The sequence below is a fragment of the Callorhinus ursinus genome, unplaced genomic scaffold (genome assembly GCF_003265705.2).
Source record: "Callorhinus ursinus isolate GAN/ISIS: 27379988/994484 unplaced genomic scaffold, GSC_fseal_2.0 scaffold12, whole genome shotgun sequence".
NCBI classification, from domain to species: domain Eukaryota; kingdom Metazoa; phylum Chordata; class Mammalia; order Carnivora; family Otariidae; genus Callorhinus; species Callorhinus ursinus.
Window position 1 is genome coordinate 15,489,781 of NW_027397074.1, and position 17,397 is coordinate 15,507,177.

The 17,397-nt window shown below is 43.0% G+C and overlaps 1 protein-coding gene across 4 annotated transcripts in view; it reads right to left on the reverse strand.

The window, feature by feature from the left end:
• Positions 1-17,397, reverse strand: part of ABCB1 (ATP binding cassette subfamily B member 1) — a 108,026-nt gene that overhangs the window by 20,309 nt on the left and 70,320 nt on the right. For 3 of the 4 annotated variants that reach the window (XM_025872822.2, XM_073898746.1, XM_073898745.1), the window contains 4 exons: positions 16,176-16,283; positions 11,439-11,516; positions 8,585-8,668; positions 1,629-1,832 (listed from right to left, as the gene is read on the reverse strand). In XM_025872822.2, coding sequence (XP_025728607.1) covers positions 1,629-1,832; positions 8,585-8,668; positions 11,439-11,516; positions 16,176-16,283 — 474 coding nt within the window. Of the gene's footprint in view, positions 1-1,628; positions 1,833-8,584; positions 8,669-11,438; positions 11,517-14,607; positions 14,720-16,175; positions 16,284-17,397 lie in introns of those variants that run through there. The other variant, XM_025872824.2, reaches the window with a different exon arrangement.

Below are 17,397 nucleotides of genomic sequence, written 5' to 3' on the forward strand. Positions count from 1 at the left end.
GGAAATGATGATACTATTAAATATTAACACATTTTCTTTTTATACATTTTGTCCTAGATTTTTCTGTCCTCTCCTCACATGAAAAGTCAACACCACAGGTAGAAAAAGCAAGACAGTAGGGTATGAAATGGAGTGATTGGTCACAGAACATGTTCCCTGTCAGGGGCCGATGTGACAGGGGCCAACCCACAACCTGATGCCTGCTGAAGCTCGAGACTGGGCCTCTGATAGCCTGAAGGGAAGCCTCACATGAGGTCCTTCTCCCACAGACACTAGTTAGGAAGCACTAAAGCTGGTCCAAAGGAATTCAGGAAGGAATTCTAAGGAAACAGGATAAAAAGTCTGAGGAGATGTCTGGGAGGTAGAAGACAAAGTGTCAGTGGTGATGATCAAGCTCCGCAAAGAGGTACCCTCTTCATCATTCTTTATTCTCTGGTGCGGTGCCTGGTCCCCAAACAAAGTACTTCAGACATATGGCCTAGAGAGCCAGAGCCACTGGATCTTTCTGGGTCCCTGCCCCAACTCTTAGGAACCGTGGAGGGTCCACTAATAGATGTATCCCTACCCAGTTTTGGGGGTCAGTCATGCTCTGACCACTTATATTTCCGCAATGATACAAACCATGTGCTATCGGATTTGTTTGGCCATCAGCAGAAACCTCCCTGTTTCTTCACAGAGGCACAACCTTGGATCCTGGTTCTGAGGCTTATCAGCTCTGAGGCACTGCGGCCATGACGCACCTGTGCCTCAGCTTCAACTGAAAAAGGAACTAATAATTAGAGCCTACTATCACCACCCTCTTAGGGTCACAATGAGGAGTAAACCATTGTGGAGGAAACAAGGTAAATGCCATACAAGCATTTATTTAAAAACAACAACAAATAAACAAGTATGTAGGAAGAGAAGGAGAAGAAGAAAAAGGAGTAGTAGCAGCACTATCCATTATAGGGTAAAGACAAACAGAAATAAGACGCCAGCAGGAGGCATGATAAAAAGGAACGAATGCTGATAATTTAAGCCTGATAGAATTAATACCTTTAGGACTTTTCCACATTTTTTAAAAAGATTTTATTTATTTATTTGCTAGAAAGAGACACGGTGAGAGAAGGAACACAAGCAGGGGGAGCGGGAGAGGGAGAAGCAGGCTTCCCGCTGAGCAGGGAGCCCGATGCGGGGCTCGATCCCAGGACCCTGGGATCATGACCTGAGCCGAAGCCTGACGACGCTTAACGACTGAGCCTCCCAGGCACCTGGACTTTTCCATATTTTAATTCCCCCCCAACATATGTAATCAAATGGGACTGCTTTCCTCAATAAAAGAATGGATTTCAGCTTGCTTGAGGGGAAGAAAGAGAGAGGGAGGGTGTGGGGAGAGAGGGCGTAAAGGCAGAGTGTGAAGGCGATGGTTTGAAATGAGAAAAGCCTAATAAAATTAGTTGTCAGCCTGTGAGCCTCAGAATTTGTCTGGCTCCTTTTCTTCAGTTTCCAATCTTCTTCCAGTGCAATGAGACTGCTTTAAGGAATGGTTATAAAAACATTCTCCAAACATAGTAAGTAGTAGTAACAGAACAACACTGATTAGAATATTTTACTCTATTAGATCAGCAGTTGTATTTAGGTTGACTCACCTTCCCAGCACCTTCCAGTTCTTTCTTATCTTTCAGTGCTTGTCCAGACAACATTTTCATTTCAACAACTCCTGCTATTGCAATAATGGGTACAATTGCTAAGAGCAAAAGTGTTAACTGCCAGCCATAGATTAAAGATATAATAATGCCTGTCCCAAGATTTGCTATATTCTGGGTAATTACAGCAAGCCTGGAACCTATAGCCTACAAAAAAAGACACAAAACAAATTAGAGAAACAATTTCATATTCTCTTTAAAACCTATGCCTATATTTTCTTCAGGATTATGACAATTCAGTTTCATGAAATTCTATTAATTATCTTTTCAGTTACAAAATAAAAACGAAAGGTTTGCTTATAAGTTTATTTGGTTTCTAAAATGAAGATTTCCATGACTTCAGAGTAAATACTGAAAGAAGATCAATAATTCAGAGTTAAATTGCATATTTCTATCTCTTCTAATTTGTTTTTTCTAAGGAGGCTCCATGCCAATTCGGGACTTGAACTCATGACCCTGAGATCAAGACCTGAGCTGATATCAAGAGCTGGACATTTAACCAAATGAGCCACCCAGGCATCCCTCTCTTCTAATATTTAATACCAAGAAAATTTTCATTAATCAATGAAACCATGATCACTAAAGCAAGCTCTTGAAATCAACAAGACAAAATAGTCTGACAGTTGCACTGGAAATGTTGGAAATTTCCAACATTAGATGCAAAGCTACTCATAAGTTAAGCCTAATATTTGTCGTTAAGGATATCCAAATATGGGATGCCTGGATGGCTCAGTCGGTTGAGCATCTGCCTTCAGCTCAGGTCATGATCCCAGGGTCCTGGGATCAAACCCCGAGTCGAGCTCCCTGCTCAGTGGGGAGTCGGCTTCTCCCTCTGCCTCTGCCGCTCTCCCTGCTCCTGCTCTCTCTCAAATAAATAAGATATTTAAAAAAAAAAACAGATATGCAAATATATCTGGGCCTATTTGAGATGCTTATTGTGTTTAATTTAACCTGCAGTTGATTTGGAAAAACTACACAAAGCTGAAAGTAATGGAATTTAATTTAGATATTAATCGGGCAACAGAGCCTTTAGTTTGAATGCCAGAGGGGGTGTGAAGCATGACTTTTAGTAGCATGCTGTGACTTCCAGTTCTAAAGCCAAAAGTCAAACTATAAAGTCAATTCAGTCTACTACTCCATACCGTACTACTTCTCTCCTCTATGTTAGAAACACCCGAGCCCTCAGTCCATTCCAAAGTCCAGCTATGGTGCCCAATCTGGATATAGCCCATGTTTTTTCCACTCTCAAAGTTCCCTCTGCCTGAGTGGGACCAGACTCAGGTATAGATTACGAGGCAGTGGAGTTCAGACTGGTCACAACCTCCTCTGTGACTTTGGACAAATTTCTCTCAACCCTCAAAATGAGCGAATACATTGATTAATAACCAAAACTTCTTTCAGCCCTAAATGTTAAGGACAGAATCCTTTATAACCCCTTCTCCATCACCCCAGTACCAACCCACTGAAATCATTCAACATTTGTGTGATAGAAACACTAGACCCATAATTAGGGGGCAAGGGTGTTACAACTACCAGGAGCCTCTGTACATTAAATTCCATACCAGGAATTGCACCAGACAGCATGAATAATGGAGCAGTTTTTTTTTTTTTTTTGAGGCAGTCACTGAGTTTATATCAAAGGGATGCTTAACCAAATTTGGCTTAAGTCAAAACTGAAGTGGATTTCAGAGCCAGCTCTCTGCATTTGCACACTTTTTTTATTTTTTTAAGATTTCATTTTTTTATCTGACAGAGAGATAGCAAAATCAGGAACACAAGCAGGGGGAGTGGGAGAGGGAGAAGCAGGCTTCCCGCAGAGCAGGGAGCCCGATGAGAGGCTTGATCCCAGGACCCTGGGATCATGACCTGAGCCGAAGGCAGATGCTTAACCGACTGAGCCACCCAGGCTCCCCTTGCACATTTTCAACCTGAAAGTCAAAGGTTACAACCCAGAGTCCATGGCACAGGGACACTGTAGACTGCTCCTGTTCTCAGAATCTACAAGTCCTACCCAGAACTCATTTCCCACAGCAACTGACTGAGAGAAGTGCTCAGAACATCCCCCCAAGTTCATGGCAGGTGAATGGTTCTAGCACATTAACCTTTCAGACTTATGAATGTTTAGGTTTGCATGGCAGTCAAGGCCATGAAAATAAGTAAAACGGATCAGAGATGACAAATTCTTCTCTCCTGTACATGAAGGGTGAACGAAAAGACCAAGAACCTTAAGCTGGTGGGGTGTGGGGAGATTAAGGTCCTTGGCTTTACCTGATTTAGCACTTAGAGGTCATGGCACTGGTACCATTCCTTATTCTAAAGACTAACACGGTTCCACATCTATTCCTCATATAGAGTAGGAGTCTAGAGTTCTGCAGATCACAATGAATGGGACAGCATAGATTCGTAGTAGCCTGGTAATTTTCATTTCAAAAAGTAAAGCTGAGAGAAGATAACACTCCCAAAAACCACAGCCTAAGTGTGAAACAGGGTCAGACAAAAATAGCCTGGCACTTAAAACCCGCTAAGACCCCTCGTTACCTCTCCACCCCACTGTATATTCAAGTAATTCTATCTTACTTCCTCCTCTGCTTCCAAATACGGCCATATTGCTTGAAGTCTAATTTGAAACATTTGTGCTTACTGAAAAAAAAATCCCATTTCCTGAGCCTCTTTCTGAAATTAGAAACATTTATAACTTTATCGTCTCCTCAACCACCTTCTCCAGGGGGAGGGGGGCGTGGAATCTTAAGTACATAGTGGTTTTTGATCTCTACGTGGCTCTCATTTGCTTTTTTCCCTGCAGAATTCTAGTCCTAAAACCAAAATAAAACTTAAAAGCTCGCTATTCCATAGGCAAAATACTGAGATATATTTTCTCCTGATTTCTTTCTAGCAGAATTATGCTACTGACTAAAAACTACATCTAAGAAAATGTTTCATTGGCGGTCAAGTTAAATATGAAGAAAATTTAACCAAGATAAGCATTATCACTAACTATATATACACAAACTTGAGTTAGTCCTGCCTTGGGTGGAATGACTTTTGACAGTACTGCTTACCTTGGGTATTTTTTTATATAAAAAATTAATTTCACTACTTCCCACTGTGGAATAGAGATACCCACACAGATGGGTGTGTGTGTGTGCGCACACGCATATACAGGTAAATGTTAAGTGTGTGTATGTATATGCATGTCTATTGGTGTGTGTATATATATTTACACACTACACACATCTGCCCCATCATAAGCTGGTCAGCTGGTAGCATTAAGTGGATACAACTGTCCTGTCTTGGCCAATTTATGGTAACGGCTACACGGGACTTCCGTGCTTCTGATGGCACTCACAGACCTACTTGCTTCCTCTTCCCTGGTCCTTGATGAGCCACTGTGTGAAGTTCTGGAGAACAGTTCTGACCCGGTGGCTCACACAGAGGTGTGCAGGCTAGCGCAGCTGTGAGAGCGTGAGTTTGAAGAAACAAATGGAAAGCAGCCGGTCAACACCAGCAGGCAAGCGGGGGCTACCAGAGCTCCTGCCAGGGTCTGAGGAGCTCACAGACAACAGCAGGGGACAGGGCTGGCTGCCAGTCCCACAGACACAGGAAGGGACTATGGCTTAGGACAGGCCATAACCCCAGAGGAATTTTAGGGGAAGGAAGAAGGACCGAGAGCACACAATGCCCACACTGTGCCTGCTCAGGGTTCTGCCACCCGGCACGGAGTCAGCGTTTCCTCTAGGCTGTGTCCTCCACCCCAAATGGGGTATGGGACGTGTGTGTCCATGTGGGCCCATGAGCACATACAACCAGGTCTCTGTGAAGGGTATACTAAAGTGATGGCGGCAAAGTTTAGGGAAAACTGGATTTCAGAAATTTCAGGATACAATTTGTCCACACTGATCATGATCCCCAAGAATGGCTCTTGAAGGGAGGGACCAAAATGGATTGACCCCAAGCTCACGGACTGATTCTCATGCCAATTTAAATTAAAAAGAAAAAAAGAGAGAGAGAGAGAGAAACTAATGCTTTATGTCTTCCACCTACCACCCACTTCTCTTTACCATTTCCCAAAAAGTCCTTTACCGACATATCCAACTGTGTTCGTCCTCTTTTCTCTTTTCTCTTGAGCCCACTCCCAACAGGCTTTGCTCCCGCCACACCCTTGAAACAGTTCCTGTCAGAACCCTCAGCACCTCCGTGCGGCTGCAGCATGATAAGATGTTCAATCACCTTGCAAGCTCATCAGCAGTATCTGATATCCTAGATTGTTCCTCCTGAAAGTACGTTTTCCATGTAGTTTCTAGGACACTGCTCTCCTCCCTCACTGGCTGCTCCTTCCCAGTCCTCTGCAGGTCCACCCTCAGAACCCTGACCTCAGGGCCCAGGACTTGCCATGGGTCTCTACCTACATAAGCTTCCTTGGTTATCTTCCCCAGTCTCCTGGTTTACAAGCCGCCAATGCACCACACATCTCCAAATGTCTATTTCCAGACCATGTGCTCAGCTCCAGACTTGCACATCTAATCTGCTTTCTTGACATTGCCTCTTGGACTTCTCATTGGGGATCTCAAACATACCATGTTCCAAAAAGTGTCCCTCAAATCCGTTCTTTCAACAGGCTCCCGGTTTCATTAAAAAGCAACTCCATTTTTTAAGGGATGCAGGTCAAAAGCTGTGGGGACATTCTATATCTCCATTCTCTTATACCCTACATATAACCAACAAATTCTGTTGGCTGTACCTTCAAACTATGTCCAGAATCTGTTTACTTTTTGTCACCTTCACGATAACCCCCCAGCCTAAAACATTATCATCCCTCCCCTGATTTATGGCAATAGAGTCTCTGCCTCCACCCTTGCCCCTTTCAGCCTAGTAATACAGCAGCCTTTAAAACTTTCAGATCCCATCACTCCTGGGTTCAAAATCCTACAATGGTTTCCCTTCTATTTCCAGATATAATGCTGATCTCAATTCTTATGACTCTTCCTTTCACTCGCTTTGCTCCAGCCACACTATCCTCTTTACTGTTTCGGGAACAGTTATGGAAATGCTCCAGCCTCAAGTCCTTAGCACTTGCTGATCCTTCTGTTTAGAACACACCTCTCGGGGCGCCAGGGTGGTTCAGTCAGTTAAGTGTCTGCCTTCGGCTCAGGTCATGATCCCGGGGTCCTGGGATCGAGCCCCGCATCGGGCTCCCTGCTCCGCGGGAAGCCTGCTTCTCCCTCTCCCACTCCCCCTGCTTGTGTTCCCTCTCTCGCTGTGTCTCTCTCTGTCACATAAATACATAAAATCTTAAAAAAATAAAAAAAGAACATACCTCTGTCTGCATCTACAGGGCTAGTACCTTGCCCTCATTCAGGCCTCTTGCATGTACCACCTTATCTTCGAGGCCTTCCTTACCTGACAACTAGAAAGCCCCTACCTATACTTCTTGCTGCTATTTTTTTCCCGTATCACTTAATGATGATCTGACCTACTGTGTGTAGACACCATAAGGCCAGGGTTGTCTGCTTTAGGAAGTTCAAAGTTATTTCAAGCAGTGCATATTTGGCCCTGCTAGGTTCTATACAACTTGGTCTAAACCTCAATGTTTGTTGATTTGTTTGCTTTAAGCAAAGAAATCTGTATTAAAACAATTCCCAAGATTTATATTGTAATTTAAAACTCTGTGTGCTTCCACATTCATAACCTAATTTATACTTACAGAAGCCCCATGTATTTGATAGAACAAACTTTAATATAGAGCCACCATATAGCAAAACTAAAAGATTAATAAGGTTCAAGGGAGGGAAAGACACGGCAGAGATCACATGCTTTTTCTTCAAATCCTGCATCATCTTGTGGATTTTTGTTACCAACAGTTGTAGTTGTAGAAGAAACTGTCACTCCCTCCGCAAATCAACACCTCCTGGTTCAATAGTTTCTAGTTAGAGCAATTAAAGAGAGTCATACAGCAGTAAAATTTGAGCTTTATAACCTGATAAAGTTGTTCCTTCTACCATTGCTTTAATTTTTTGATGTGCTTCTCATTTCTTTCAACCTGTTTTTATTATTATTTATTTTTTTTATTTTTTAGAGAGAGAGAGCACATGCACAAGCTGGGTGGGCAGGGAGGGACAGAAGGAGGGGGAGAGAGAGAATCTTAAGCAGGCTCCACACCCGCTCAGCGGGGAGCCTGATGTGGGGCTGGATCTCAGGCCCTGACAGCATGACCTGAGCCGAAATCAAGAGTCTAATGCTAGGGGCGCCTGGGTGGCCCAGTCGTTTAAGCGTCTGCCTTCGGCTCAGGTCATGATCCCAGGGTCCTGGGATCGAGTCCCACATCAGGCTCCCTGCTCGGCGGGAAGCCTGCCTCTCCCTCTCCCACTCCCCCTGCTTGTGTTCCCTCTCTCACTGTGTCTCTCTCTGTCAAATAAATAAATCTTTAAAAAAAAAAATAAAAAGAGTCTGATGCTTTACTGACTGAGTCACCCGAATGCCCCTCAACCTGTTTTTAGATTTTTCTTCCCTCTCTTCTAAACTGCAGTGCTCCTAAACATTCATACAGAAACTACATACATTCTTTTTTTTAGTAGCAATTATAGTTTTCTGTTGATTTCTGTTCCAACTGATCCTGCATGATATGCTGATAAATACTTCCTTTTATAAATAATTATCCTTCCATGTGTATCCTGTTAATAGCAGGTCTAACTAGTAAATAACAAAAGAAGCTTGTAAATTATATATACACACTATACAGTTTACATTTAAACAGTTAACATTTTTGCTATGAGGCACATGATTTATTGTGTTAAATATTTATCTAATATTTTAATAATAATGAGAACACCTATAATGAGAAAATTAATTTCATGCTGAGATCCAAAATGGTCAATTAAGACAAACAGAAAGGAGGCACATACCCCTTTAACTTGAGCAGCGTCATTGGCAAGCCTGGTTGTCAATGCTCCAGTGGTGTTTTTAGGGTCATCAAACCAGCTCACATCCTGTGGCACAGAAAATGATTTTATTATCTTAAAGCTCCACTTATGAGACCCTTAGCTCTGAGGGCAAGGACAGGGTCAGGTTTGTTATCACTTATATCCCTTGCATTTAGCTCTCAGGATTTGACATTCAATAGACAATAAAGGGACTTAATAGACACACACATAAATAATTTCATTTGTCAAAATAATTTTTTGACTGCCGGCTACTTAAGACATCCATTTTATTTATTTTTAAAGATTTCATTTATTTATTTGATAGAGAGACAGCAAGAGAGGGAACACAAGCAGGGGGAGTGGGAGAGGGAGAAGCAGGCCTCCCGCTGAGAAGGGAGTCTGATGCAGGGCTCGATCCCAGGACCCTAGGATCACAACCTGAGCCAAAGGTAGATGCCCAACGACTGAGCCACCCAGGCGCCCCTACTTAGACATCCAAATAGAGAGGCTGGATAGGCAGTTTAGGTAACTGTGGTTCAGGGCAAAATAAATGAATTGGGTTTTAAAAAATCAACAAAAGAAATCTAGATTAAAATTTAAGATCAACATAAAACAGGATCTTTTGGTAAAGCCATTTACCTTTTAATTTTTAGTTTTTTAAATTTAATTTTATTTAAACTCTATTAATTAACATAGAGTGTATTATTAGTTTCAGAAGTAGAGGTCAGGATTCATCAGTCTTATATAATACCCAGTGCTCGTATCACGTGCCTTCCTTAATGCCCATCACCCAGTTACCCCATTCCCTCCAGCAACCCTCAGTTTGTTTCCTATGATTGAGAGTCTCCTACGGTTCGTCTCCCTCTCTGATTTCATCTTGTTTAATTTTCCCCTCCCTTCCCCTATGATCCGGTTTTGTTTCTTAAATTCCACATGTAAGTGAGTGATATGATAATTGGGCTTCTGTGACTAACTTATTTCACTTAGCACAATACCCTCTAGTTCCATCCATGTCGTTGCAAATGGCAAGATTTCGTTTTTTTGATGGCTGATAATATTCCATAGTTTGGCTATCGTGGCCATTGCTGCTATGAACATTGGGGTGCAGGTCCCCCTTCAGATCACTATGTTTCTATCTTTTGGGTAAATACCCAGGAGTGCAATTGCTGGGTCATAGGGTAACTCTACTTTTAACTTCTTAAGGGACCTCTATATTGTTTTCCAGAGTGGCTGCACCAGTTTGCATTCCCACCAACAGTATTAGAAGGTTCCCCTTTCTCTGCATCCTCACCAACATCTGTCGTTTCCTGACTTGTTAATTTTAGCCATTCTGACTGGTGTGAGGTGGTATCTCATTGTGGTTTTGATTTGTATTTCCCTGATGCCGAGTGGTGTGGAGCATTTTTTCATGGGTCTGTTGGCCATTTGTCCATTTACCTTTTTAAATACATAAGTACTAAAAAGATTGTGAGTTTGAAGTATGAACTTATATCCTTAATAAAAAGAAAAAAAAACTATGGTCCTGTTATCTGTACTGGTGATTTGCAATTAAAGCAATATCTATCATTTTTCCCAAAATATTTAAGAAAAAAGAAAGTGTTATACGTTATTATAGCACGTATCACATAACTTCCTTGAAGACAGGGACTGTTGAGGCTTGAACACCTGACAACACTTCATATTATGGCTCTGAAGCGGAAGGTCCTTAATATGTATTTGCCAGACTTAATAATGTATGGAGAGGGCATTACACAAATCATCAACTCAGCTTGCAAAGTATAATGGACCCAGAAGCCAGCCTGGGGGTTGGGAGGGTAATGGGGCATTTGGCTCTGGACCAAGATCAGCCTCGATCCTAAACGGAATCTGTTATGAATACGGTTTGACTCAGAGTCCTAGGATAGGGCTGCCATCAAATAGTGCTCTGTTCCTCATTCAAGCCAGTCCTGGCTCTGTCAGTCACTGGCTAGCAATTCCCACAAATACGCTTCTTTTTAAGTCACGGTGGCACTGGTGAGAAAGAATAGAGGAACCAAAGACAGCCTGGAAAATTTAACTGCCGTCTAGAAATCCTAACACGGCAAACGGATGCTTCTCAGCTAGGGTTCCAGGACCCCTGGCACATCCAGGGCATCTTCCGGAGCCTCATTTTATTCACTGGCAAGTGAGCAGTGATTTTAAAATGGAGAGTTATAAAGTCACATACAAAATTTTCAGGATTGGTAGAGAAACTTTCTCTTTGAACTGGGCTGCTTTGGGTGACATTCCCAGAAGCTCCTTCCGCCTTTCCTTAGGAAAACATTCACAACTGCCTGTTGTTAGGTTTTTGAAGGTTTGAAATATAAGAGACATTCCAGTAAGCCCTTACCAACTTGTTACACTAGGGTGTGAATTACTGTATCAATCTAACCCCAGCAAAGAAACTGGGGAGTAGGGATACATTTTGATTTGTGGAAAGACAGGGTTCAGGTGGCATCTCTTAGTGGGAAGAAACACAAATGTCTTGGGTTTCCCAGGGGAAAGAAGGAAAGGAAGAGAGAAAAGGGATGAGGGGTGCTCCCTCCTCTGCCTCCAGTTGCCATGACAAAAGCTGGGGGTGCACCTGCTCTGGGGACTGTCTGTGGCATTCCCATTCCTTGTCCCACCCACAGCGGACAGACAGCAGGGCCTCTGAGCCAGACCTGGGGGGCGGCCCAGTCACATCTCTGAAGGGAGGCGGAGGGAAGACCACCTCAGGAGCTTGCTCTGAGTAACCTCACCGCACTCCCACTACATGAGACCATGGGTACAAGCAGGGAGCTCTGCACAGCCCAGGCACAATCCTCAACAGACATACCTGTCTCAGCATCGATCTGAAAACCATGTATCGGAGCCGCTTGGTGAGGATCTCCCCCGCTTTGCCAAACATGAAGCCCTGTGAAGGAGAACACGCCACAAGAAAGGAGACTTGTCAGAGACCCCGCCACTGATGACAAAGAAGGAGGGAGACTGGATATCACTGCTGAGAGGACACGAGACAAGGTCGGAAAGGCCGATGTCAGGCGTGGCTATGTTTCGGTCACTGGGTACCATGGTACATAGCCACACCGGGAGTGTGGCCAGGAGGGCCCAGTTTTGAAATGATCACTGCCACCCCCCGTTACTGGCAGGCTGATGAGGGATTTTTAGTAAGTGTGTTTCTTTGTCCCTACTCCTATCCTTATTATTTCTCCCAGTGACCCAGGGTCTGCCACCCAGGAAGATCAAATTGTTTCCAAGGCGGGGGCGCTCGAAGCAGGGTGGCTGTATTACGTGTCATCCAAACCAGGACACTTTTGAGAATGCCAAAAGAATGCTGTTAAGAAATACATCAGGACCTGAGGTGTCATCCAGGAAAACAGAAATATTCAGCCACTCCAGCCATAAAGGATGCAGAGAACAAAGATACCAAATTCCTAGTTTCCAAGTTAAAATGAACTAAAGTCTAGGAGCAAAATAGGCTGGGGAAGAAGGCTGACCAAGAGAGAATTTTCTGCCCTGTACCTCCCCTCCCCCCAAGGATCTAACCTTCTGTGTCTGGGAGGAAGGAGGAGCTACTCTGGGAAATAAAGAGTCCCATGTGAGTGTGCTGCCATGCCCAGCCACATCCAGGGAGGAAGGGCAACAGAAACCTCATCCCAATGGGTGTGGGGATACAGGACTAGGAAGAAACAGTGCTCCCCATCTTTCTGGTGCTCTGGGAAGTGGCAGTCTACGGATAAGGCTCCCACACAATGGCATGGGGAAGCCGAGTGGAAATGGCTCATGGTGTATCAGGAGAGGCCCTAATAACAGCCCAATTCCCTGCAGAATCAGGAAAAGGGCAGTTACATGTGCACTCATCTAGTGTGTGGACATTAGTGGGAGAGGGAAGAAACACAGGCAAGGAGCACAAGTGAAGAAAAAGCCAATTCTTCTGACTGGTTCTGATAGAGGAGGACAGCTAGGTGGGCCCTACCAGTTGCCAGCATGAAGCAGGCAGGCACATGATGTCCCCAGACTGTCCCCCCCTGCACCCCTCTGCTAACACAGACACTGATCCAGGAGAAGAAGGAAAGGGAGAAATGCTAGATTCATTGAATTAAACCCTGAAACTACTAAAACAATTTAATTTACCTAGAAATGGCCAGATTAAGGTTTCTGTTACCAGACTTAATGAAATGTGAATTATCTTGCTCACTACAGGAATATTACCATTATTTTTGTTGAGACCTGGCTGTTGAGTGCTTAGTCTCACACTGTACTTATATAAAGTACCTATATGCATACATAGGACAACCCTTTTAGTGATGGAAGAACGTCACCTTTATGACAACCATATAATCACCACTTTACAAAAGAAACTGAGGTTTAGTTGCCAGAGGACCCAACTGTAAGTTGGCAGAGATGGAACATGAATCTGGGTGTATGAGAATCCTAACTAGAATGGGAACCCAGAGCCTGAAATTTTATCACCCACAGAGCTCCCTCCTTTTGTTTCTAAGTGAGGGGCTGGGCATTCTAATGCTGTTGACCACTGTGCCATCTCTACAGTTCTGAGGTCCTATAATTTAGAGCCTTTGCTTCCACTCAGTTTTGCCAGGCAAGTCAGGCTCCTGTCTCCCCAAGCATCATCATATTATAAAGCTATTGCTTTCACTGCCTTTGCTTTACCAGTTTAAATCTCCAAAGTTTAAAGGAGCAGCTCAAAGCCTACCACCCTCAAAATCCCTTAGCCAACTTCACACTCAGGAGTCTTTACGTTCTATGGCATCAACAGTTGCCACAGCAATCTTGCATATAGTTAAAGTGTTACATCTATTATGCTTAGGTCAATTTACCCAATAAAATTTTAAGTACTTAGTAATGAAAGAGTTCATTCAGTCATTTTTCTTTTATATTTCTTATAATGTCAAAAAAAACCCTTTCTATTTAAAAAATTAATACATGCTTACAACACATTAAATAAAGAGACCTATTCAGAATTTTATCTTAAAAAATTACACGTGGCTAACACCTATTCCTTCTATAAGTAACTGAGTCTTTGCTACTGCCTCACACGGTAGGCCTGGGAACTTGATCACATCATTTTTTTCTTTTTTTTTCCCTTTTCTTTTCTTTCTTTTCTTTTCCTTCCTCTCTCTCTCTTTCTAAATGGTGCGGTTGTTTAATTCCTAAAATCCTGATTTGAGGTATCCATTCCTACAGGAACTAGTTGTGTTTCCTACTGTAGCCAGAAAGATTTGTTTGGATACAATGAAGCTAGCTTTGTAATTTATAATACAAACACACTCATGGAACACTACATCAAAAACTAATGATGTACTGTATGGTGATTAATGTAATAAAAAATAAAAAATACACACACACACACACACACACACACACACACACATTCCTTCCTTTGATTCTTCTGGCATTCCTAAGTTTGTGTTAAAAGTTTCAATAAGAATTTTTTCTCCAGTCTGCAATGGGGCAGACATCACGCTTGGGCAACCTTAAGGAATCCATTCAAATTCATGAGAACCAGACACTTATCCTAAGAAGATGTGAAGAACTAACTGCTGGTACTCTCACAAGGACTGCTTCTGTGTTAGAGAGTGTAGAAGGTGCAAAGAGGTCCTGGAGTTGTATTCTGAAGATTTGTTCAGGAAGGCTGGTGTGAGCAGGCTTCACCCTCTGGGGGACTCAATGGCAAGTAAGTCCCTGGCCTGGGGACAACAGCTTCTTCTGGAGGAAGGAAAACCTAAGAGATTGGTGTAGGATGCACCAGAAGCTCTTCTAGGTCAAACTATTTTTTTCAGGATCTAGCTTTACAAATAAGCTTGTTGCCTCTGAGGATAGGAGTCCTCTCATCCACGCTTCAAACGTTACAGGAAACAATTTCCTTCCTTCAACTTTACCAGGTGGGCTATTTATCACAACAGAACAAAGGGGGACAGGCCTTTTAAAACTGATGTTGAGACTGGCAGTCATGATGATTCCTCCGGCTATAATCGCAGACATACCAACGGTAGCATCAATCCTGGTTGCAATGGCACCTCTGTGAGGGAATCCAGGAGCTCCTTGCAGATAAGGACCTCCTTATAATAGGCAAACGAGCCTTTCTGATTATGGAACGTTGTGTGTTCAAGGCTTCTGGGAAAGAGCTGGGTCTATGACATTTGTTCTCTTTCATAGGCTTTGCGTCACAGAAAAAGGTTTTGAACTCTTGATCCTCCGAGTAGCTTTACATTTATATGAGGACAAAGGTTTCCAGGAGCTGTCTTCACTTTTCTTCATGAGCTGGTCAAAGAGGAGTCTCATGTCCTTACGATAGCTAGGGCTGGGGGGAGAATGGTCCTTATGAATGACCTTCTCGGAAGACACCGACCTCGGTGGCAGCCACGGCTCCCTCGCCTGTAGGGACGTGCCCGCCCAGGGCAGCGGAGGGCTCTGGGCATGAGCAGTCCCACGGCGCTGCTCGGCAGCCTGGATCGGAGGTTCAGCCCGGCTCCGCCAGACTTCCGCCGCCTGGCCGCCCGTCCGATGGCTCCTCCGCAGGGAGAGCGCACGTGACACCGGTCACATTATGCATTTTAATCATCAAGAGGAAGGTACTAATATCCCTATCTTACAGATGAGGACACTGAGGCTTAGTTTAAATTATTTATTTGCCCAAAACCACAAAATTAGGAACTGGTACAACTCATACACAAACCAAAGTCTAACACCAAAACCAACGCTGCCTTACCATACTAAACTTTTAGAGCCCTTAACTTCTTTGCAATTCTGTTCCGGCTAAATGATGCGCAAGCTGTATAATCTGACTCTTTACAAATGGGTCTACAGTTTCTGTTTAAGACTGACATTCTTCCATCATCAAAAAGGCTCCTTCTCCTTTAGCCAAAGGTGAATGATAAACTCTTCAAACATTTTTTAATCAAGTGTGACTTGCTTACAGTATCTTGCTTTTTGTTGTTTTCAGGTCATACCCAGACATTCTGAGTATTTAAACTGACTGGCAGTACTTATATCCAAACTTAAGCCCAGGGTTCCCCTGAATTCCATTTTTGAGTCCCCAGCTTTCATTTCTAGTCATCATATTAGATCAAATACCCTCTTCCTTCTGATTTCATTCGTATTTCATTTGGGGGAGGTGATGGTGGGGAGGAGAAGGTAAGCAAGTGCTCCAATGGAAGCAAAACATCTTTGTTTTAAAATATTTTTATTTTTTAAATATTCATTCATTCATTCATTCATTCATTCATTCATTTTTGAGAGAGAGAGAGTGTGTGTGTGAGCGGGGCGAAAGGGCAGAGGGAAAGGGAGAGAGAGAGAATCAAGCAGGTCCCATGCCCAGCACAGAACCTGACTTGGGGCTCGATCCCACCACCCTGAGCTAAAATCAGGAGTTGGACACTTCACTGATTGAGCCAGCCAGGTGCCCCAAAACATTTTTGTTTTAAATATGTCAAAGAAACTTGGTTGCTAATAGTCCAGTTAATAGAGCAAATTACATAAATGTTTAGAAATTTCCCCAGCTCAGTAAGAATGCATTCCCCAAAATGAATAAAAGGAAAATGCAGACACTTACCTGGAGGAAAAATGTAATAAAAGAAATAATTCCAAGGACTAGGAACAATAAAGAAAACATATTACTGTTCTGTCGTTTTGTTTCAGGATTCTCATCTCTGGTGAAAACCTGTTGAGAAAATATTTAAAGGTTTTTCAGTTCAAAGACTAAGGAAGTCACCCATTTCCCATCAAGCACAACATTTGAAGGTTAAGATAGGCTTAGTATAATGGAAGTCAGGGCTGGTTTCCCTAATGCCAAACCTAAAGGTGTGAGAACTTTGCCCTCCTTAAGGGCCAAGAATGGGTCTGTTGCTCCTAAAGGGTCCCAATACTTTTTCTGCTTATACTCCCTCTTGGAGTAATGAGTGGCACAAGGGCCACACCAGCTATGTAAAGTAGAAATGAGAATAAATACTGTCCTCTTTTGGTGGGAAACTACATTGTATGGCAATTTGTTGTTTTACAATTTGGACACTTCAAGCTGTAGACAAACCTGCCGATGCTGTTTTGGTAAACCGGAGAGAGGCAGTCGTTCACTCAGCCCAGACCCTCGGTAAGAAAGGAGCCTCCTTGAGCCAGCCTCTTTTGTAAGATGGCCAGTTAGACAGCCAACTGACCCAGTACCACACATGGAGACCTTTCCAGAGATGGATAAGAAGGCTAACAGGATGTCTTGGGCTTAGAGAATATAGAGAATACTTCACAGGGAGAGAAAACAAATAACTCCCCTCATAGTGGGTCAAAATCGTCTTATAACAGAGCTACATTCCTAACCCAACACAGTAAACTTTATCCTTTGTACAAGAAAAAAAAAAAAAGGAAAGAAAAAGTCCTTTGGAGGAGATATAATTCATTTTTCTTGATTAGTTATTCCACTCAAAAATAGCAATCAGTGAGCTCTTATTCTGTGATAGATATTATTCTACACAAATTCATGTATACCATTCCTTTTATCCTCACAATCACCTCCCAACGTTTATTATCATCACGACTTTACACAGAGGCACAGAGAGGTTAACTAACTTGTTCAAGGTAACACAGCCGGCAAGTGATGACCCAAATATTTAAACCCAAGCAATCTAACTCAGAGCCCACAACCTTAAACCCTGTGTTACAAAACTTCAATGAGGTGGGCGACTGGTTGCCTACCAGTATCTAGGAGTCAGTGGGCTAACCCTGAGTCACTTGCTTCCAGACTTAACTGTTACATGAGGAACAAAGAAAATATATTTTCTTAGGTT